Genomic DNA, 23,770 nt, shown 5'->3' with positions numbered 1-23,770 from the left:
ATAATACCCTCGAGGTCCATCCACGTTGCTGTGAATGGGCCAATTTTGTCTTTTTTTATGGCTGAGTAGTATTCCATTGTGTATATATACCACATCTTCTTTATCCAATCATCAGTTTCCGGGCATGTAGGTTGGTTCCACGTCTTGGCTATTGTAAATAATGCTGCGATGAACATAGGGGTGCCACGGACTCTTGAGATTTCTGATTCCAGGGTCTTAGGATAGATACCCAGTAATGGGATGGCTGGGTCATAGGGTATTTCTATTTTTAACTTTTTGAGAAATCTCCATACTGTTTTCCATAGTGGCTGTACCAGTTTGCATTCCCACCAACAGTGTATGAGGGTTCCTTTTTCTCCACAACCTCTCCAACTTGGTTTTGGATGTTTTTGCCAATCTAACGGGTGTAAGGTGATATCTTAGTGTAGTTTTGATTTGCATTTCCCTGATGATTAGCGATGATGAACATCTTTTCATGTGTCTATTGGCCATATTCATATCTTCTTTTGAGAAATGTCTGTTCATGTCCTCTGCCGATTTTTTGATCGGGTTGTTTGTTTTTTTGTTGTTAAGCAGTGTGAGTTCTTTGTATATTATGGAGATTAACCCTTTGTCGGATAAGTGGCTTGTAAATATTTTTTCCCAATTAGTGAGCAGTTTTTTGTTTCAATCCTGTTTTCCCTTGCCTTGAAGAAGCTCTTTAGTCTGATGAAGTCCCATTTGTTTATTCTTTCTATTGTTTCCCTCAACTGAGGAGTTACAGTGTCCGAAAAGATTCTTTTGAAACTGATGTCAAAGAGTGTACTGCCTATATTCTCTTCTAGAAGACTTATTGTTTCAGGCCTAATCTTTAGGTCTTTGATCCATTTTGAGTTTATTTTGGTGAATGGTGAAAAAGAATGGTCAATTTTCAATCTTTTGCATGTGGCTGTCCAGTTTTCCCAGCACCATTTGTTGAAGAGACTTTCTTTTCTCCATTGTAGACCCTCTGCTCCTTTGTCGAAGATTAGCTGTTCATAGATGTGTGGTTTTATTTCTGGGCTTTCAATTCTGTTCCATTGATCTGTGGACCTGTTTTTGTACCAGTACCATGCTGTTTTGATCACTGTAGCTTTGTAGTATGTTTTGAAATCGGGGATTGTGATTCCGCCGGCTTTGTTTTTCTTGCTCAGGATTGCTTTAGCAATTCGCGGTCTTTTGTTGCCCCATATGAATTTTAGGATTCTTTGTTCAATTTCTGTGAAGAATGTTCTTGGGATTCTGATTGGGATAGCATTGAATCTGTAGATTGCTTTAGGTAGTATGGACATTTTAACTATGTTTATTCTTCCAATCCATGTGCATGGAATGTCTTTCCATCTCTTTATGTCATCCTCAATTTCTTTCAAGAAAGTCTTGTAGTTTTCATTGTATAGATCCTTCACTTCCTTGGTTAAGTTTATCCCAAGGTATTTTATTCTTTTCGTTGCGATTGTGAATGGGATTGAGTTCTTGAGTTCTTTTTCTGTTAGTTCATTGTTAGTGTATAGAAATGCTACTGATTTATGTACGTTAATTTTATACCCTGCTACTTTGCTGTAGTTGTTGATTATTTCTAATAGCTTTTCTCTGGATTCTTTGGGGTTTTCTATATATAAGATCATGTCGTCTGCAAACAGTGAAGGTTTTACTTCTTTGTTACCTATTTGGATTCCTTTTATTTCTTTTTCCTGCCGAATTGCTCTGGCCAACACCTCCAGTACTATGTTGAATAGGATTGGTGAAAGTGGGCACCCTTGTCTTGTTCCTGTCCTCAGAGGGATGGCTTTCAGTTTTTGTCCATTGAGTGTGATGTTGGCTGTGGGTCTGTCATATATGGCCTTTATTATGTTGAGGTACTTTCCTCATACCCATTTTATTGATGGTTTTTATCATAAATGGGTGTTGGATCTTGTCTAATGCTTTCTCTGCATCTATTGAGATGGTCATGTGGTTTTTGTTTTTCATTTTGTTGATGTAGTGTATCACGTTGATTGACTTGCGGATGTTGAACCATCCTTGTGTCCCTGGTATAAATCCCAGTTAATCATGGTGTATACTCTTTTTGATGTATTGCTGTATTCGGTTTGCCAAAATTTTGTTGAGGATTTTTGCATCTATGTTCATCAGTGATATCGGCCTGTAGTTCTCCTTCTTTGTGTTGTCCTTGTCAGGTTTGGGGATCAGAGTGATGTTGGCTTCATAGAATGTGTTAGGGAGTACTCCATCTTTCTCAATTTTCTGGAACAGTTTGAGAAGAATAGGTATTAAGTCTTCTTTGAATGTTTGGTAGAATTCTCCAGAGAAGCTGTATGGTCCTGGACTCTTATTTTTGGGGAGGTTTTTGATTACCATTTCTATTTCCTTACTTGTGATTGGCCTATTCAGATTCTCCATTTCTTCCTGATTCAGTTTGGGGAGATTGTAGGAGTCTAGGAATTTGTCCATTTCTTCCAGGTTGTTCAATTTGTTGGCATATAGTTTTTCATAGTATTCTTTTTTGATCTCTTGTATTTCATTGGTATCTGTTGTGATTTCTCCTCTCTCATTCCTAATTTTATTTATTTGCGATTTCTCTCTTCTTTTCTTGGTGAGTCTGGCTAAAGGTTTGTCGATTTTGTTAATTTTTTCAAAGAACCAACTCTTTGTTTCATTGATCCTTTCTATTGTCTTTTTTGTTTCAGTATCGTTTATTTCTGCTCTTATTTTTATTATTTCCCTCCTTCTACTGACTCTGGGCTTTGTTTGTTCTTCTTTTTCTAGTTCTGTTAGGTGTCGTTTGAGGTTGCTTATGTGAGCTTTTTCTTGTTTAGTGAGGTAAGCCTGTATTGCGATGAATTTCCCTCTTAGGACTGCTTTGGCTGCATCCCAAATGATTTGGTATGTCATGTTCTCATTTTCATTTGTCTCCAGATAATGTTTGATTTCTTCTTTAATTTCTTCAATGATCCATTGTTTGTTCAGAAGCGTGTTGTTTAGTCTCCACATTTTTGCACCTTTCTCTGCTTTTTTCTTGTAGTTGATTTCTAGTTTCATAGCATTATGATCAGAAAAGATGCTTGATATTATTTCAGCTCTCTTGTATTTATTGATGTTTGCTTTGTTTCCCAAAATATGGTCAATCCTTGAGAATGTTCCATGTGCACTTGAGAAGAATGTGTAACCTGCTGTTTTTGGATGAAGTGTTCTATATATATCTATTAAGTCCAACTGGTCTAATTTTTCATTTAATTCTATTATTTCCTTGTTGATTTTCTGTCTGGATGTTCTGTCCATTGGTGTTAATGGTGTGTTGAGGTCCCCTACTATTATTGTATTGTTGTTGATGTCTTCTTTTAGTTCTGTTAAGAGTTGCTTTACAAATTTTGGTGCTCCTGTGTTGGGTGCGTATATATTTATAAGTGTTATGTCCTCTTGGTGGAGAGTCCCTTTTATCATTATATACTGTCCCTCTTTGTCTTTCTTTATCTGTTTTGCTTTGAAATCTACCTTGTCTGATATTAGTATAGTGACAACTGCTTTCTTTTGTTCATTATTAGCTTGGAGTATTGTTCTCCATCCCTTCACTCTGAGTCTGTGTTTGTCTTTGGGGCTGAGGTGTGTTTCCTGGAGGCAGCATATTGTTGGGTCTTGTTCTTTGATCCATCCTGCCACTCTGTCTTTTGATTGGGGAGTTCAATCCATTTACATTTAGAGTGATTATTGAGATGTGGGGGCCTACCACTACCATTTTATGTCTTGTTTTCCGGTTTTCTTCAATTTCCTTTGTTTCTCGTCCCATGGTTTAATCTGTTCTGATGAAGAGCTGCTACTCTCTGTTGTTGTCCTTCTACTTATCTCCTCTCCTCTTGGTTTTGTAGCCCCTTTCCTTTTTTGGATTTTTCAGGAATGAGGGTTTTCCTGAGGATTTCCTGAAGAGGAGGTTTTGTGGCAATGAACTCCCTTAATTTTTGTTTATCTGGGAAAGTTTTTATTTCTCCATCGTATTTGAAGGATATTTTCGCTGGATAGAGAATTCTCGGCTGTAGATTTTTGTCCTTCAGATTTTTGAATATATCATTCCACTCTCTTCTAGCCTGTAAAGTTTCTGCTGAGAAATCTGCTGATAGCCTGATGGGGGTTCCTTTGTAGGTTAGTTTCTTTTGCCTGGCTGTCCTTAGTATTTTCTCCTTGTCGTTGACTTTTGCTAGCTTCACTACTATATGCCGTGGAGTTGGTCTTCTTGCATTGATAAAGTTTGGAGATCTATTGGCTTCTGTCACCTGAAGATCCATCTCTCTCACCAGATTTGGGAAGTTCTCAGCCATTATTTCTTTGAATAGGCTTTCTGCCCCTTTCTCCTTCTCTTCTCCCTCTGGTATACCTATAATCCTTACGTTGCATCTCCTAATTGTGTCTGATAATTCTCGGAGAGTTTCTTCACTTCTTTTTAGTCTTACTTCTCTCTCCTCCTCTGCCTGCAGCATTTCTATATTGCCATCTTCCAAATTGCTAATTCTTTCCTCCATATTATCGGCCCTACTGTTCAGTGCATCTAGATTTTTCTTAATCTCCTCTATTGTGTTCTTCATTTCCAATATTTCTGTTTGGTTCTTCTTTATCGTATCAAACTCTTTTGTGACATAGCTCCTGAACTCGTTGAGTTGTCGGTCAGAATTCTCTCTTAACTCATTGAGTATTTTAATGATGACTGTTTTGAAGTCATCATCATGTAGGTTATATATCTCATTTTCTTTGGGATTGTTTTCTGTGTATTTGTTATTTTCTTTCTGTTCTGGAGATTTAATGTATTTTTTCATATTGCTTGATGTTGTTGATTTGTGCCTCCGCATAGAGATAGAGTTTAGTTGCTCCTTTCACTTGTTTCTGCTGCTGCAGTGGGGGAGCAGCTGTTTATACTGCACCAACCAGGAACCCTATCTGCAGTTGCTAACTGGGCCTGGGCCCCTCCTCGTAGTCACAGTGGTCCTTTGGATTCCCTCCTCTGCTGTGGGGGCCGTCACAGGGGGGCTTCAGGCTTCTGGTGCCTACTGTTGCAGCCCACCTAGACGTGCTCCCTCCTTGGGGTCTGCAACGGTGTTATGGGCTTTTCCAGCGGCCAGGGGTAGGATCACTTATATTTGTCGCTCCGTCACTGTCGGCACCCACCAAATCTCACTTGTCCACTATGGGTTGCAGGAGAGCTATTGGCATCTTCTACAGTTTGTGGTTAGTTCACCTAGCTATGCTACTTTTGTCCTGGGGTCTTCCAGCCTTGTGGCTGCCGGATGGGTGCTTTCTACTAGTGCTGTACAGAGGCTTTCCCTGAGGTTGCTGTGAGCCTGTAGGGTTTCCCCCTAGGCTACGGAGCCAGGTCGCTGGAACTCCACCCAGCCCCAGTCCTGTTCCCCAGGAACTCGGGGAGCCCTGTGCCCTGTCTTGGGGGATAGCCGGAGATCCTGATTTCAGTGGTAGCTGGTCAGCTGCTGCCCTGCCTGATATTCTCTCCGGGACCCTCCCGGTGTTGTGGATGCTGGGAGTGGCCCCTCTGCTAATAGCAGACAGAGAGTTTTGTCTGCTGCCCGGGCAGAACTCTGGAGCTTCCCCTCCGGGCCGGCCTCTGGAGCTCCCCCTAGCCCCAGTCCTCTCCGAGATCTCCAGCAATCCCTTACCCCACGGGGCGGGCAACAGCAGCTGGGGGTCACCTCGCCCTCTGGGGTTCTCTCCGGGACTTTCCCGGAGTTGTGAATGCTGGGCGTAGCCCCTCCGCTAATGGCAGACAGAGAGTTTTGTCTGCTGCCCGGGTGGAACTCTGGAGCTTCCCCTCCGGGGTGCAGAACCGGCCTCTGGAGCTTCACCCAGCCCCAGTCCGCTCCGAGATCTCCGGCAATCCCTAGCCCCACTGTGCAGGCAGTGGCAGCTGGGGGACCTCCGTACCCTCAGTGATTCTCTCTGGGACCCTCCGGGCACCGTGAACACTAGGCAGGATCTCCCTGCCAATGGCGGGGAGAGAGTCTCCCCGCGGGCTCAGGTGTGTAACTCTAGAGTTTCCCTTTGCGTTTAGGAGTAATTGCAGGGGGTTTAGGTAGGGTTCTGGTCACCTGTTTCCACCATCGCTCCTCTGTTGTGTGCTCGCTCCTGCCCTAGATGTGTGTTGATCTTCTGGGGGCGTCCGTTGGAAGAAAGCCGCTTGCAGGTACTAGGCTGTTCAGTCGGGGTCGGAGAATTTTCACCTATTTCCACATCCTCCCGGAGGAAAGTCCGTCTGCCTTCCGATGTACATTTGCGTGGGTCTCTCAGACGTCCTGAGATGCTGTCTGGATATCCTTTGTTAAGCGATAAGTGTCTAAATAATTGTAGACTCGAAGGGGGAGAGACAAAGAGGACTATTCACGGCGCCATCTTGGATCCTCCTCCTCAAGTGGAAATTTTAGAACTGAAAAATGATCAAAAGAAAAACTCATTGGATAGGCTCAATAACAGAATGGAGATGACAGAGGAAAGAGGCAATCAGTATCAGGAATAAAGGAATAGCAAGAGAAATGGTAACTGGGTAAATATAATAGAATGTTCTCTTGAGTTCTTCAAAATGTTTAATGGTTGAAAGTAAATATTACCCTGTGTGATGGAGTTTTCGATATGTATAATATCGTAATACATAAAACAAGTACACCACAAAGAGGAAGGGTGAACAGGCTTATATGATGGGAGTTTTTGCATTCTACTTGAAGCAGTAAAATATTGACTCTAAGGAGACTGTTAAGTGTGTATGTATTAATCCTTAGAGAACCACTAAAAGACTACACAGAGATATCTTCAAATATTTAATAGATAAATTTAAAATACTAAAAAAAAAAATTTAACCTAAAAGAAGGCAGAAAAGGAGAAATAGAAAACAGAGGGAACAAAGCAGAAAACAAAGAATAAAATGGTTGAGGGGCCGGCCGGGTGGCACAGCGGTTAAGTGCGCACATTCCGCTTTGGCAGCCTGGGGTTTGCTGGTTCGGATCCCAGGTGCAGACATGGCACCGCTTGGCAAGCCATGCTGTGGTGGGCGTCCCACATAGAAAGTAGAGGAAGATGGGCACGGATGTTAGCTCAGGGCCAGTCTTCCTCAGAAAGGACAGGAGGCTTGGCAGCAGATGTTAGCTCAGGGCTAATCTTCCTCAAAAAAATAAAATATAAATAAATAAAAGAATACACTGGTTGACCTAAATCCAAATATCATGACGTTGAATGTTAATAATCTAAGCTCCCCATTTAGACAGGTTGACAAAGTGAATTTAAAAACGTGGTTCCACTGTATGCTCTGTAAAAGAAACTCACTTCAAATACAACATAGGAGAATTAAAAGTAAAAGTATAGAAAAATACCATGCCAACTCAAATGAAAGCTGGAGTGGCTGTACTAATATCTGTCAAAGATTTCAATATGAAGTAAATTATCAGGGATTAAAAAGGACATGCTAAAATGATAGAAATGTCAGTTTACCAGGGAAGCATAACGATCCTAAATGTGTATGCACCTAACAACAAAACCTCAAAATACATGAATCAGAATCTGACAGGACTAAAGGAAAGGACTGAACTGAAAAGATCGTCAAAGCCACCGTTAAAGCTGGAGACTTCAGTGCTCTTCTCTTGGTAATTGATAGCAGCAGTAGACAGAAATAGCAAGGATATGGAAGAACCGACTAGCCATCCGCCAGCTGTACCTAATTGGTGTTTATAGGACAGTCTTCCCAACAATAGAGGAAAATATGATTCCCAAGGGTAGGTGGATCATTCACTAAGATAGAACATGTACTAGATCATAAAACAAATCTTAACAGATTTAAAATAACTAAAGCCATACAGAGGGTGTTTTCTGACCGTAATTGAATTAAACTACAAGTTAATTTTTAAAAAGATAAAAGGAAAATTTCCAGGCTGAAATTTAAATTAAATTACGTACTTGTAAATAATCCATGGGTCAGAGAGGAAGTCTCAAAGGAAAATAGCCTGCATTGAACAGAAATAAAAATCTATCACAACCTGCAGTGTGAGCAGGTTCATAAACAGCTTTACAGGGTGCTTTCACAGAGCCCAGCTCTCTTCCTGACTTCCGTGGTACTTTCGGCATCAATGAATTGTGGTACATTCTTACAATGAATGAACTAGTGAGTAATCGAAAGGAAGAACTATTGATAGTCATGTGTCACTTAATGATGGGGACACATTCTGAGAAATGCGTCGTTAGGCGACATTCTCATTGTGAGAACATCATAGAGTGCACTTACACAAACCTAGGTGGTATAGCCCCCTACACACCTAGGCTCTATGGCACTAATCTTAGGGGGCCACTGTCATGGCCCGTATATATATATATATATTTGGTTTGTTGACCGAACCATCATTATGCGATGCATGACAACTAGTAAGAACTTGAATGAATTTCAGAAGCATTATGCTAAGTGGAAAAAGCCAGCTCAAAGGTTACATTCTGTATGATTCCACTTATATGACATCTTGGAAAAGACAAAACTAAAAGGAAAGGAAACAGGTCACGGATTACCAGCGGTTATAGTGGTGGATGGCAACAGTGGGTAACTAGGCAGTTTCTTCAGTGCGATAGAACTGTTCTGTATCCTAATTGTGACAGTGGGTCTACAAACCTATACGTCTGTTAAGAGTCATAGAACCATACCCAGAAAGACAATTTTACTGTATGTTAACTTAAAAAATTTTAAAAAATGCCTAGACTGACATACCTACTATTAAAATATTCAGATACAGCAGGCTTGGGTTTCAGCTGTGCTTCTGTAGTTTTCAAAGCTCTGACCTACAGCCATTCCTTAGAAATTTACTGTACTTTAAATATGAACTATTTTCCATTCCCTAGCCGTATGTCGCGTTTCCTCGTCTTCATTTCTTTACCAATATTGTTGCCTCCTTCTGACCTATTTTTATCCATCCTTCAAATTTTCTCACGTCACCTCCTCTCTGTGACCTTTCCTTGTCGTCACCTGTTCCTGCTACCCTCTCAGTTAGATGTGATGCCTCTTTCTTGTGAACAACATAAAGCAGTTCCCATCCTGACTGCACACAAAATTATCACCGAGGAGCTTTTGAAAAATGCAATGTTGCCACCCCGGACTACTGAATTGAAATCTTCAGGGTAGAGTCCGTGAATCTGTTTGCTTGTTTTATTTGTTCGCTTATTTGCTTGCTTGCCTTTTTGCTGTAAGCTCTTCAAGTGATGCAGAGTTGTGCCCACTGCTTTGTACCCCTCCTCATGCTTCCAGCTTAGTAGGGTAGACAGATACTTAGCAAATAACCACTGTGAGAAGTTTATGAGAATAGATGTCAGGGAAATTTGATTTAGCTTAAGCACATACTTGAACTGAGGTCTGAAGGGTAAATAAGAACCATTTAAGCCAAAGATTCATGGTAAGTGCATTTTAAATAGAACAGCATCTGTAAAAGTAGAAAGGAAGAGAGCGTATATAGACATACTGAAAGAAGGCCAAGTGCCTGGAGTACAGAGTGAGGGAGGAACGGTACAGGATGAGACTAGTGTAGGGAGGAGTGTAGCTCACAGGAAGTATTTGGGTTTTTGTGCTAAAAATAGAGTTTTAAGTAGGACAGGAGTGATGTGATTAAATTTGCCTTTTAGAATTATCTGGGATAAATTAGAAGTGTGTTAATTACAGACTAATTTTTTATTAAGTGCATTAAGTATTTTTATTATGACAAAATAGTCCTTTTAGGCAGTTCTGGACTTGCAGATTGGCTATGTAGGCAAATAGGGAAGCTTGAGCCCAAAATTCCTTGAGTTCTCTGCTTTAGGACACCTGTGGAGTGATTAATTATGCAAAAGAGAACATCATTGATAAGTGTTCAATGCCCTTAAGTATCTGTTTTCCTTTTATGCATGGAGTGAGTGGTATTCTGTAGTTAGTCACGAGAGCTGATTCTTAAATTTTCAGGAGTTTTACTAATTGTTTAACAGTCATTTTTAAAAATTAAATAATATGAACTTACAATTAAATTTATTAAAAACAAAGTAGTACTCTAAACTCATCTCTTCCTAATTATTTTGCTACATTTTATTATCTATGCCCTTAAGGTTCTCTATATCTACTGTATCCGTATGGTGGAAACTCTGTATAATCTTGTGCTATTGCACATTTCTTACTCCACACTCAGTGACATGTTGGTAGCTTGAAGTCAGCCACAATAGGAGTATTTACAATATGGAAATTGGCAAACATTACAGATCAGGACTTCTTAACCTCAGAGAGCTGGTTGTGGAAAATTTACCAGCATAACACTGCGTAGGTTAATTGGGGAGTTAAATAGATCTTTTCTGGCTAAACTATCAGCCTAACTGCAAAATAGGAAATTGGGAGTGGCGGGGGGGAGCAGTAATATGTATACCAGGTTCTAAATAATCGTTTACAAATGAACTTTTAGAATGTAACTTATTATATTAACTTACAGTTTGTTTTTATTTCAATTTTCATTTCCCTCAAGTATTATATCTAAAATACTGAGTTCTGGGGCAGGCCCAATGGCTTAGTGGTTAAGTTCACACACTCCACTTCAATGGCCCAAGGTTTGCCAGTTCAGACCCTGCGTGTGGACCTAGCAACACCGCTCATCAAGCCAGGCTGAGGCAGCGTCCCACATACAAGAACTAGAAGGGAGTACAACTAGGATCTGTACCTATGTACTGGGGCTTTGGGGAGAAAAAGAAAAAAGGAAGATTAGCAACAGATGTTAGCTCAGGTCTAATCTTCCTCACACAAAATAAAAAGCAATTGGCAGAAAAGACCTGTTAGATAAACATAAAAGAAAAAAATAAAATAACATGTGAGTTCTCTGGATAACACTTTTTAATAAAGGTTTATAAGCTGGTGTATATAGGAACTAAGAGCTCCTCTTCCACTATACTTAGCACTAGTGAGATTTGAGCAACAGTGTTCAAAGTTAGTCGTGCTAGGGTCCCCCAAAAAATCATTGATTAGTTGGACTCGGGAAAAAAATGTTGAAAGACTGGGATTTTTCACGTTTAATAGAATACAAGATAGAAGACATCTATGAGATATGTAAAATTACATCTTCATATTTTGAGCACTAGAGTAAGTATTGAGTGGAAAGAATAGTATCTTCTTTCCAATACTTATCTAGAATGATTTTCGTAAAATTCCCTCAGTTCAGTAAATCTCATTGATCTAGTCATATGCATGCAGGAGGTTACTGTTATTGGTTTGAATTTCTTGTTCTTTAACTGCTTTTTGTCTTCCGTAGTGCTTTTGCATCACTTCCAAAGCACAAACCTGGTTTCTGGTCAGATGTAGCTATGGCTGTAGGTTCTCGATCTGCTGAAGAATGCCAGAAGAAATACATGGAAGATCCCCGAGGAAAAGGATCCCAGAAGCATGTCACTAAGGAAAAGCCAGTCAATCCCAAAGGCCAAAATGGTAACCTTTGTAGTTTTTCCTTGTTCTCAGTATCGATTTCTAATCACTCACTAAATGTATTTTATATTTACCCATGTGTCTTAGTATAGGTGTTTTCTTAAAAATGTTAAAGCTAGGAGCCGGCCCCGTGGCTGAGTGGTTAAGTTCGCGCTCCGCTTCGGCGGCCCAGGGTCTCTCTGGGTTCGGATCCTGGGTGCAGACATGACCCTGCTCATTGGGTCACACTGAGACGGCATCCCACATGCACAACTAGAAGGACGCACAACTGACATATACAACTATGTACTGGGGGGATTTGGGGAGAAAAAGCAGAAAAAAAAAAAAAGATTGGCAACAGTTGTTAGCTCTGGTGCCAATCTTTAAAAAATAATTTTAAGCTACATAGAAAGAACTCCAGAGAGCATCTGTTTAATTCTTACCTAGATAGTGACTTCCATTAATAGGAGCCTTAGCAGCCGTGTGCTTTGAATTTGTTCTAGGAAATCTGCAGTTGGATCCAGAGATTTCAATGTCTGGGTTTTTGTTCTAAGGGTCTAACTTAATTTGAGGCCACTTGGGTGGGGCCTCCTAATAATTCATATGAAAACTTAGAATAAATTTAGTCTCTGTATTCCCCAGGAGTACACACTCCTGCCAGAGAAGTCCTCTGCTAAGCTTTAGAGAATATCCAGGACCCCTGTCTTAATTCAATAAGGTTCTTATTTTATCAGAATCAAAAATAAGGCGTCCAGCAAGAGGAGAGTAGGAGGTAACTCTCTCACAGCGTGAAGGCCTTTTCAACCTCACCCTGCCTAACCATAGGAGTTTCTTCCTGAGGATCTGCAGATTAATCACATTGCACAGAAGCCAGGGTAGAAAGGATCCTTTGTTATATAGGAGACTTATAAATATTAATAACAGGCTGAGTTTACTTCATCAGAATACACAATTTAGGTTTCGCAAAGGCTGTTAACTTTATAGAGACGTTACTATGAATGACCAAATCCTTATCAAAATGTTTTGCTGACTCTCAAGGCAAGATAGGTGATGCTGAGAAGAAACAAACGATTAAGATAACTGCCAAAGTGGGAACTCTTAAAAGGAAGCGGCAGATGAGGGATTTTCTGGAACAATTGCCAAAGGATGACCATGATGATTTTTTCAGTACAACACCTTTGCAGAATCACAGAGTACTGGTAAGAGTCTTAAATGCATGAAATCACTGTTTTCTTTATATTGGCTTTTGTGCCTTTCTTTTTTGTGTATGGTTAGTGTTCATTCCTAGCATTTAGGCCATGGATTGATAGCCGCCGCAGATGTGACCAGAGGGTGGTAGGAGGCAGGCTGCCAGCGCGTGCCGTCTTGTCAGCGTCCAGAGTCTGCCCATCGGTGGGGCTCACAGGTCATGTTTGTAGAACCATTTGGGAAACCCAGAAATAGGCCAAACGTGGGTAATGAAACTTTCATAGGCAACAAGGCAAACTCTGTTTAAAAAGTGATAAGCGGATTGCCTCCTGTACAGTAAATTGTTGGGGGGGGGGGGGGGTCAGTGACAGCACCAGATTGACAGATTTGAATATATAAAAGAATTAGTTTTTGCAGTATGAAAAGTTGTATAACTAAAAACTTTAATGAGTGGGATAAAATATTTGCAACAAATAGAACAAAGCCAATAATATTTATAATACAAAGAACTCATTTGAATGATACTAGAGTACTAAAAAGTATCAAAATCACAGGAAAAAAGTGGGCGAGAAAGAATTCAAATGGCTGAATGAACACTTGAGGAAGTGGTCCTTTTAGCTAGAGTTCAAAGGAAAACAGAGTAAACTATATGTATACCTTCTAAATTACAGAATCTTTTTAAAAAATAAGTTAAAATATCCACTAACAAAAAGCGATGGAGACATTGATGCAGTCATGCATCAGTGTGTGTGTAACTGAAGCATACCTTTTGGAAAGGATCATGGCAGTATATGAGAGCTGTGAAGACTAATGCCACTCGTGGGAGTTTATCCTAAGAAATTCAACAAAGCCAAAAGTCTTCGCAAAGATACTCACTGCAGGTTTATCTTCTCAGCAAAAACTGCAAACAATCTATATATCTAATAAGGATGTTCTTCATAAACACAGTGAAATACAGTACAAATATTAAGCACAAATGTGAGAGTGTTTCTAGAATCTAAATATAAATATTAAGTATATTAAGATTAAAGTAATGTGAAAATGGAAAGATATAGACAACTGCACTATTAAGTGTAAAAATTGAGGGGCCGGCCCTGTGGCGCAGCGGTTAAGTTCCCATGTTCGGCTTCGGCGGCCTGGGGTTCGCCGGTTCGGATACCGGGTGCGGACATGGCACCGCTTGGCACGCCATGCTGTGGCAGGCGTCCCACATATAAAGTAGAGGAAGATGGACATGGATGTTAGCTCAGGGCCAGTCTTCCTCAGCAAAAAGAGGAGGATTGGCAGCAGATGTTAGCTCAGGGCTAATCTTCCTCCAAAAAAAACTTGAAAGAGTTGTTCTAGTAAGCTAAACTTAAGGGTAGTTTTTTCATCTACTCTTGTTGTAATATTGCTGTTAAATCATCTCCAATTTAAGAAGGCTAGACAGTGCTTTGAGAATTTAGTAACATCGTTATCTGGGCCCCCCTTTTTGCCTGCACAGGTTATAAAGGGAGATATTTTAAGGGACCCATCAGACGCTCTTAACTATGTTCTCTGCACAGCAACCGGGCACCTTTAGGGGTTGTGCCCTTTATATTATTCCACCAGCATCTCAGGTTCTATATATGTTTTGGCCTAAATGCAAAAGTAGCAACATTTGAAAAACAAAGATAATAAAATAGAAATGGAAAGCAGTGAATTATATTCCATTTTTTGTGGCATAAGTCACCTTTTTCTAAGGTTTTAATAAAAAGTAAAATCTTAATTAAGGATTGTTGTTTATTGGAAATATATACACACAGAAGTTAAACAGTGCTTGAGTTCCTATTAAGGGCCAAGTGTAATAGTAAATGAATTATAGTTTTGTTGTGTCTACACAGAGGTCAGCAAACTATGGGCCAAGGGCCCAATCTGGCATCCTACCTTTTTTGTAGGCAAGATTTGATGGGAGCACAGGCATGCCCATGGTTTACGTGTCGGCTCTGGCTGCCATCTGCAGCAGCAGAGTTGAGTAGCTGGGACAGACTGTCTAGACACAAAGCCTAAAGTATTTCCCATCTGACTCTTCACAGAAAACGTTTGCTGACCCTGGTCTATACAACCTTTAGAAAGAGGTGTCATTGTCTCCATTTTACACAAGAGAAACGAAGTTTTTTAGAGGCCAAGGCTCTGTTGTCTACCTGCCAGCATTTTCTGTTATCTCAGTTGGAAAATTATAAGAAGGAAAACAACTTGTCAGCCCATCAAAAGACATTTTGTGATAATGAGAAATTCCATTTTTAGGGGTGCCTGCTGGTAATAAATATTTGCTTTCTAGTTGCCAAGTTTCCAGGACAGTCAAGAAGAGGATGATATTCTGCCAGATATGGACAGAAACCCAACAACTCCATCGTCAGTTATCTTTCCGTTGACAAAAACTCCTCAGGGTCAGCATGTCAGTCCTGGCATGCTGGCCTCTATAAATAGGTAAATGTTCACACCTGGTACTGTATTCTCTGCATCAGCAATTAACATTTCATGAGTCAAAGACAGTAGATCTCAGTAATGAGAAGAGTCATGAAAATCTAGAAAGAATAGTCCCAGAGGTTGAGGATGGACACGTTCAGCTGGGAGGGTGCTATTCAAAGTGTCGGGACACAGCTTACACTTCACATCAGGGCAACTTCCAAGTGGATCAGAGTTTTGCATGTAGAAATCTTGGAGAATTATTTTATAATCTGAGATAAGTCAAGGTCTTTCTATGATGCAAGACCCAGAAGCCACTAACAAAAAGAACAATAAAGTCAACCATATAAAAAATAAAAATTTTACTTGGTACCAACCACCATAAACGATCAAAAGAAATGACAATCTGAGAAAAGAATATATGGAACATATCACAGGAAAAAGGCTAATTTCCTTGATACAGCACTCCTACAAATTAACAAGAAGAAGAAAGCCATTCTCATGTGTCACTAGTGAGAAGGTGGATTATTACAGTCTCTGCAGGCAGAGTTTGTCTGTATCTACCCAAATCTAGATGCTCCTTGACCTAGCAGTCCAGCTTCTAGAATTGTGAACATACAGCTTATTCATTGCTGTATTGTTAATAATGACAAAAGACTGGAAGCAACTGGAATGTCCATCAATAGGCTCTCGTCAAATAAATTCTGGTATATTATGTAGCCATAGAAATTAATGAGGAAATTCTTTATCTACTGTTACAGTAAAATGTCCAAGATACATTAAGTGAGAAAAGTTAGATGCAGTGAATTACGTGTTACCCTTTAGCTAAATACGGGCTGTCTGTGTATGCGTGTATATGTGTATATACTTGTCTATGTATACTTGTGCCTACTTATGCATATATACATAAGTGCTTTTATTTGATTAAATACCTGAAAGGATACCCGAGAAACTGAAAACATTGGTGATCCCTGGAGAGAAGAGCTAAGATAGCTTGGGACAAGTAAGATGGAGACTTTTTGAATTTTGAACTACATGAATATGGGAACTACTTGAAATATAAATAAAATTACAAAAAATAATAGGGGTGGCCAACTGTCACAGAGACAAGATGGTAAGTGATAAGAATGAGGCCTGAGTGTAGGCTATTGAGTTTGGCAGTTAAGCAGACCAATGCTGACCTTGGTAAGAACAATTTCCATGGGGTGTGAGAGGCAGAAGCCAGATGATAATGAAAGCGAAAAAGGTGTTCAGCGCTCTCCATGAAGCTTGGTGAAATTTTAATTTGCATTTAATTTAGCAAAAACATAATTTTTCCCTAGCAATCCACAAATTATTTTTTATTTCAATTTAGTGTTTAGTGCAGGTGAAAATATATTGAGAATATAGTTTTGGGAAGCACTTTGGCCAAATCATCAAAAGCTTCAAAATATTCCTCCCTTTGGCCTTTGAATTTTGTTAGCCAATTCTAAGGAAATATGAGATTGGGCAAGTACATATGTGCATTTGTATGAATAAAGATGTTCTCAAAACACAATACTGAAAATTTGGAGATAACTTAAATGTCCTAGAAGTTAAGAAATTATGTGTAATAACTGAAAAATCACACTTGCAAGAATTTTTAATAAGATAGAATAATGTTCAGTGGATAATAGTTTTTAAAAGCTAGGAAATAAAACTACACACTTTTTTATGGCTGAGTAATATTCCATGGTATACATGTGCCATACCATCTTTATCCATTCATTTATTGATGGGTACTTAGGTTGTTTCCATGTTTTCGCTATTGTAAATAATGCTTTAATGAACCTAGGGGTGCAGATGTCTTTTCAAATCACTGTTTTCAATTTTTTTTGACAAATAGAAGTGGAATTGCTGGATCATATGGCAGTTCCATTCTTATTTTATTTTATTATTTATTTTGCTGAGGAAGATTGGCCCTGAGCTAACATCTTTCCAGTCTTCCTCTATTTTGTATGTGGGATGCTACCACAGCATGGTCTCCGCCAAGTGATGTAGGTCTGTGCCCCGGAACTGAACCCAGGATGCCAAAGTGGGGCACACCAAACCTAACCACTAGGCCTCAGGGCCTGCCCCCATTTTTCATTTTTTGAGGAACCTCCATATTGTTTTCCATAGTGGCTACACAGTTTACGTTCCCACCAACAGGATGCAAGGGTTCCCTTTTCTCCACATCCTCGCCAACAGCTATTTGCAACAACATGGATAGACTTAGAGGGTATTATGCTAAGTGAAATAAGTGAGACAGAAAAAACAAAACAAACGAACAAACAAAACAGAAACAGACTCAGATTCTCAAAACAAAGTGGTAGTTCCCACATGGGGGAGGAGTTGAGGGCCTGAGTGAAAGAGGTGAAGGGGAAAGGTGAAGTACAAACTTCCAGTTACAAAGTGAATGACTTAGGGGGTGTAATGTACAGCAGAGGGAGTATAGTCAGCAATACTGTAATAACTTCGTATGGGGACAGATGGGAACTGCACTTACCGTGGTGATCGTTTCGTAATGTATGTAAATACCGAATCAGTATGATGTACACCTGGAACCAATAGGATATTGTATGTCAGTTGTACTTCAGTAAAAAAGTAAAAGCTACATGCGGTACGATCCCAGTTACATACTGTGTGTTCATAAGAGAAAGGAGATTTCCTGACCAAAACATCACCCGCCATTCTCTTGGGGTTGTACAATTAGACTGATATGGGTTGTGGGATTTTCTGTATCACTTTTACATTTAAGGAAATATAGCATTTTTTTCTTATAGAGCACATGCTGGACTCATTTGTATTATGAATATATTTCCTAAAACCTTTTTCTTATTTTAAAAAATGAGTTTCCTAGGCCTCTTCACTATCTCTTGACTTCACCAACTCGAGTAATTGACTTCCTTTTTATAACAATTTTGAAACGTTTTTTTCACTTCAGAAATGTTCTCTCTGCAGACCACAGACTCATGAGGTGCTGCTCCTGAGCAAGTGGCCAGGCCTACTCACTCGCTGAGCAGTAGCGTTTGTGGTTCCCATTAGCATCTTAGTACAATCACATTTACAGATTTCTACCTGTCATACCTTTAAGGTTGCTTCCAAACAGTCATAAAGGAAAGGATAATCGGCCAGATAGGATCTTGGAGCCAAGAGAGAGGATTAGGATTGGTGTTCAGCTGGTGTTTACTGTCATTTACTGTATTTACTGTCATGGGACTTGTGGAGGGAATTGAGAACAACCATTCTGTTTGGCTTGAATTTTCATCTGTAAATTTTGAGTCAAGCCTGTTAGCTAAGAACGAGAGGGGAAAGAGAGAAGGTAAAAAGAAATGAAGAAAACTTCATAGCTGGTCTGGGGAATACAAGACAGATGTAACTCTGTAGAAATAAAAGGCTTGTGAGCTGAACTGAAGACTCAGCACAGTTGGAAGTCATAAATTAGTTGAGGGTTTTCATCACCAAGTATATCCTTAAAGTGGTCAGCTTTAAGACTGACTCTGGATGGGGAAGGAAGTGAACAGGAAAAAGGAGTGAAAGGTGTATCAAGGGAGTCCAGGGACAAGAAGTGTCTGTGAGTTTTGGAAAATAGAAGCAGCAAGATAGAGACTGGAAAGAGCACAATTGGACAGTGAACAATAAGCAAATCATAATGTCCTAGAATATTCTTAATCAGTGTTTCCTTTAAAATGTTTGATTGAAGCATTTTGTCCATCTCCGTAGGTACACCATTGTCTTTTTAAAAATGGAAAAGAAAATGTACTTTTTAAAGATTGAAACACATTTTAAATTAATTTTATCAACTGCTGTTCAGCCTGTGGATAAAAGTATGGTAGTTAACATTGGCTTGAAATACTTTGTATTCAAACAGGAATGAATGTGATAAATATGTTTTCCATATGCAAAAAAACCATAAAAGTAAAGGTGGCATTGTCTGGGGCAATATCAAGAAAAAAACGGTAAGTATTTTTATTCTTCATTCATTTACTCAACAGATATCTGTTAACAACTGTAATAGCTGGCAGGTTGTGGTGGTTAGGAGTTACGTAACTGTCCCTGCCCTCACGGTGCTTACAGCCTAACGCAAGTCCATCACGACAGGAGGCCTCTAGCAAGATAAGTATGGAAGTGCCGTAGGATTACAGGTGGCAGCACATAGACTGAAGCATCTGAGCACGGTGAGAATGCATAACGTTTCTCACTTAAGGAGCCAGGTGGGGGTGGGAGAAATACATGCAGGTCAGGGAAGGACGTTTCAGGCCAGACACAAAAGCATACTATCTGTGCAATGATTGGGCAATAATCCAGGCTAATGAATCCTGATTGCCATTGGATAAGAAATTTCATCAAATACTATGCAGTTTCAAATGGTTTCAAATGTTTTTTAGATTCAGCTACTTAATTTTTTCATATATATCTAGATTTAAAATCTAATTACAGAAAAAATTTTAACTTCAAAGTTGCCTTAATAGAGTGATCTATATCCCTTTGAGAAAAGATTAAGAGAGCCTTTATCCTCTTGACTTTTTAAATTTTTAATGTGATTTTAATTTGGATAACTTATATCCAGATAAAAATACAAATATTCTAGAAAAATTAGTTCATCTCAAATTGCCTCACAGTGAATAGCTAATCTTAGAGAATGATCATTGATGGGTGGAAGGAGGATGACCTTGGCCCCCTTCTGACCAGGTTATGGCCGTCTCTTCCTCCCTCGCCTATGTTGAAGTATTTCTGTTGCACACTTGCTAGAGTGCGATTCCTCTTGGAGAGGCTCTCAACTGAGCACTGGGATCCCATAATCACGTCCAGTCTTCCTGGGCTCCACTTGTCCACAGGAAGTGGTAGATTCCGCTGGGGACCCTGATGTAATAAAATCGGCTTGGAGACTCAGGTCTTCAAAAGAAACCTCTGCTCCATAACTGAAGATGCAGGCAGACGTCCTCTGTGTTCTTAGCTTCCCTTTGTCCAATCCCACATTCCTTAGGAGAATGAAAGTTTGTTTTGTTGCAAAGGACCTGGGATCATCTTATCATAGTGAGAAGGATGCCTTCTAGTCTGTTTTGCCAGTAAGAAGCTGGGTTGCTTTGACAAGTATTTCTCAAACTTAAATGAGCATAGGAGGCTCCTCGGGAATCTTGTTAAACCCCAGATACTGATCCACTATTTGAGATTCTGCATTTCTAACAGGCTCCAGAGCCAGCCCGGATGATCTAGGGGTTAAGATTTGGTGCTCTCACCACCAAGGCCCAGGTTCATTTCCTGGTCAAGGAACCACACCACCCATCTGTCAGTTGTCATACTGTGGTGGCTGCATGTTGCTGTGATGCTGAAAGCTATGCCACTGGGATTTCAAATACCAGCAGCGTCCCCCATGGTGGACATGTTTCACCAGAGCTTCCAGACTAGACAGACTAGAAAGGACCTGGCCACACACTTCTGAAAAAATGGGCCATGAAAACCCTATGCATAGTCGCGGAGCACTGTCTTATAAGTGCCGGAAGGGGAGAGGATGGCACAGAAAGACCCCGTAGGGTCCCGCTCTGCTGTCCACAGGGTCGCTAGGGGCCTGAATTGACTTGACAGCACTAAATCGCAACAAACCAGCTCCAGGTGATGCTTATGCTGCTGATCCGTGTGCCACTGAGTAGCAGAAGACCTAACCCACTCAGTCTTTTCTCTCTGCAAAATGAGAAAAAGTTCATACGGATATTTCTGCAAGGGCCCTTCCTATTAAGAACTTTGGTTTCTCTGTGTATCTGACATCATCTTAACTACCTCTGGGCTTTTTATTCGTAATAGGTTTTTGTTTGAGCAGGCTGCCAAACTACAGTGTCTTTGTGATTTAGACCCATTTTTTCATAGACTAATGTTGTAGCCAATGTGTGAGGATCGAAAAAGATTTGGTATTAAAAGTTCTGATTTCAAGTTCCAACTCCCCCATACCAGCTTCATGACAAGACAAGTGGCTTGAGCTTTTGAATCTCATTCATGTGTGATGTGACGTGGGGATCATGATACTGGTTTATCTCACTAAATGGTTTTGAGGGCTTAATGATGTAATCGTGTTTGGACTCATTTCACAGGAGAAAATACACTGACATCACAATCTATGAACACGAGTTAGTATCTCAAGTTTCTTTCAACAACATTGACCCTTAGTACAGTGGGTATTCTCAGTCGTATTTTCTTTTCTGTTCATTTGTTAGAATAGCCAGCCATGGCCACTAGTTTAAAAAGCATTGACGTATATAGGTATGCATTATACATTTAAAACTTGCCATATAAATTCCCATTTTAGTCAAGAATTTAAAGTACAGAGAATTTAAATTTTGCTAGTGTTAATGGAGTGGAATAAGTACTTAGTAGATTTTGGCAACTTCCAGAGGCCCACAGACTGTCCTTTAACCGTTGTAGCATTAGTTTGTAATGTTTTCTTACAGTCATGTTTGCCAGCAGTGGGAAACAACATTCAATAGTCATGGTTCCTGCCCTGGATAAATTCAACTTAAAAGAGAATTAGACAGAATTTTACAGATAATCACGTATGATTAGGGGTTGCAGGCACATGCTCCAAGTACTCTGGGAGGAAGGATGCGCAGTCGTGTCTGGTGTGAGGCCGGCTTCAGAGGGGGCACCATTCAGCTATTAATACGAGCTCTCTTGTAGGTTGAAACTGATGTTGCAACTCCAACATCAAGAAGAAAAGCCCCGTTTAACAAAGGTAAGTACTTACATCCTTATTTTCGAGCTCAGTTCTGTTACAGGGTCGTCTCTTTATTAACATGGTACTAAAAGTAATTGCTCTCAAGTGGGCAGACTTACCATTTTGTTTCTTACAGTTTTCAATTTCATTGAAATTACTTTTAGAAATTTATTAATCTTTTTTATTAAACTTCTCTTTACAGAATTAGCAGAAAACTCTGGTATTGGAAAACTTTTCACTAATGCTATGGAGTCTTTAGATGAAGAAGAGAAAGACTATTATTTTTCAAACTCTGATTCTGCATAGTAAAAATGAGAAAATATTTCCAAGATTTTTATCAAGAAGCGGACAATGTATTTATATCTTCATTTGAAGTACATGTATTTTCTTTATAATAGCTTCATATTCAACTGTGGACTCCTTTTCCAAGGTTTCATGTTTTTGTATTCAAAGTAAAATATCCTTCTATAAAATATTCCTCATTGCTGCAGCTTACTAAAAATATAAGGAAAATTGTTTTGTTTGTGTAGATATTTGTAAATTTCTGGTTTGCAATGTTAAAAAATATATATAGATAAGTCTCTCATAAGCATCTAAGTCTTATTACTTTAAGAAAATCATGTTCCAAAATGACTTTTTAAGAGCTTTCAAGAAAATGTTGCTATCCTTAAGGGGGAACGTGGGGGAAAATAAAAGGTAGATTGTACTGGTGGCTAGTGAATTCATGAAAACTTTAAGTTAGCATTTGTCACCACTTGGTATACAAGCCAGAGTTGATCTAATGTTTAAATTACATGTTGCTGAAACTATTTCACACGCTATTTTTCTTAAAACTTTTGATTGGCATATCTATGAAACCTATGTAAATTTAACATTGCTTTTTCAGTATTTTATTAGGTCGAATCAGAGAACAGATTTTGTTGCATTCTTAAGCCTTATTTACATATGCAGACATAGATTAAGTTTTTATCTCAATATTAAAAAGACTGGATTAGGTAAACATCAGGTGATCTACCAGTGTAAGGAGACAAGTTACTATGTCATAGTACACATTGTTTTCCTTTTAGACAGATGGTTTCTTTAGAAATAAACTTCTTTTAGCTTATTCTGCCATTATGTTTTAAAATTATGTTGACATAGAATATTTTCCATCTGGTTACAGTACATACTGACCTTTCTCTCTAGTTAGGTTGTTCAAATAAAGTTAGTGTACTTTTATAGTATTTGTGTTGTTTTTATGATTGAGGTCACAGTGGTTTGCAGCAGCATATAAATTTCAGATGTGCGTTCTTGTATTTCCACTAATGTATAGACTGTGTTGTGTTCACCACCGAAAGTCTAGTTTCCATCCATCACCACGCACGTGTCCCTTTACCCTGTCACCCTTCCTGCTTGCTTATTTGTTTAAATTACTGCATCACAGAAAGAAAGCAAGATGTGTTTTGTTACTGGTTTAGTTTGTTTCCTCCAAAAATGCCAGAACTTTGAGTAAAAACTACATTTTCTTGTTTCTCGAGAATTTAGTCAGTAATAACCTGCAGTTATCTAACTATAAGGTTTATAGAAATGCAAGATTTAAAGAAAGAGAATAGTGCAGGTAGACTGAGGGCCTCCTCCTCAAAGCTGCCGTGGCCGTTTCCTGCCACGAAGACTTAGCTGTAGGCGGGAACAAATGAAAGGGGTATTTTGGAGTGGCTCTAAACACACTGCTGTACAACTTAAGTTGCCAATATTTGGTATAATACCACGCTGTCTGAAGGTAGGGATAGTGTTTTAGGAGTTAGAAGGTAGTCCAATTCCACAGTGGGAAACAAAGCTGACGTGGAACTAGCATAGATCTGACAAACCCAAAGTGCGAGCCCACCCGCCAAGTCCCTGTGTCCTATCAGAACTCCCTCAGCATTGCCCTCGTCTGTTCTGTCGTATCCCACCTCCTCGCAGGTCCCTGGTTAGTCCTACTTCTTCCCCTCAGGTCAGAAGATAAGCCAGTAAGGTTAACCTAACCTCCCAGG

General features: G+C 39.6%; 1 protein-coding gene across 6 annotated transcripts in view; it reads left to right on the top strand.

The window, feature by feature from the left end:
- MIS18BP1 (MIS18 binding protein 1) overlaps positions 1-23,273 on the top strand; it is a 61,837-nt gene extending 38,564 nt beyond the window's left edge. For 4 of the 6 annotated variants that reach the window (XM_044765569.2, XM_070504303.1, XM_044765570.2 and 1 more), the window contains 6 exons: positions 11,289-11,461; positions 12,476-12,636; positions 14,925-15,073; positions 18,924-19,011; positions 21,722-21,776; positions 21,961-23,273. In XM_044765569.2, coding sequence (XP_044621504.2) covers positions 11,289-11,461; positions 12,476-12,636; positions 14,925-15,073; positions 18,924-19,011; positions 21,722-21,776; positions 21,961-22,064 — 730 coding nt within the window. In that variant the 3' untranslated portion in view covers positions 22,065-23,273. Of the gene's footprint in view, positions 1-11,288; positions 11,462-12,475; positions 12,637-14,924; positions 15,074-18,923; positions 19,012-21,607; positions 21,777-21,960 lie in introns of all 6 variants that reach the window. The other 2 variants (XR_011501580.1, XR_011501581.1) reach the window with 2 other exon arrangements.
- The last annotated feature ends 497 nt before the right edge of the window (positions 23,274-23,770 follow it).

The sequence above is a fragment of the Equus asinus genome, chromosome 2, assembly GCF_041296235.1.
Source record: "Equus asinus isolate D_3611 breed Donkey chromosome 2, EquAss-T2T_v2, whole genome shotgun sequence".
Taxonomy (NCBI): domain Eukaryota; kingdom Metazoa; phylum Chordata; class Mammalia; order Perissodactyla; family Equidae; genus Equus; species Equus asinus.
Note: the sequence above shows the minus strand (reverse complement) of the source record. Positions and strands in the feature narration are given on the sequence as shown.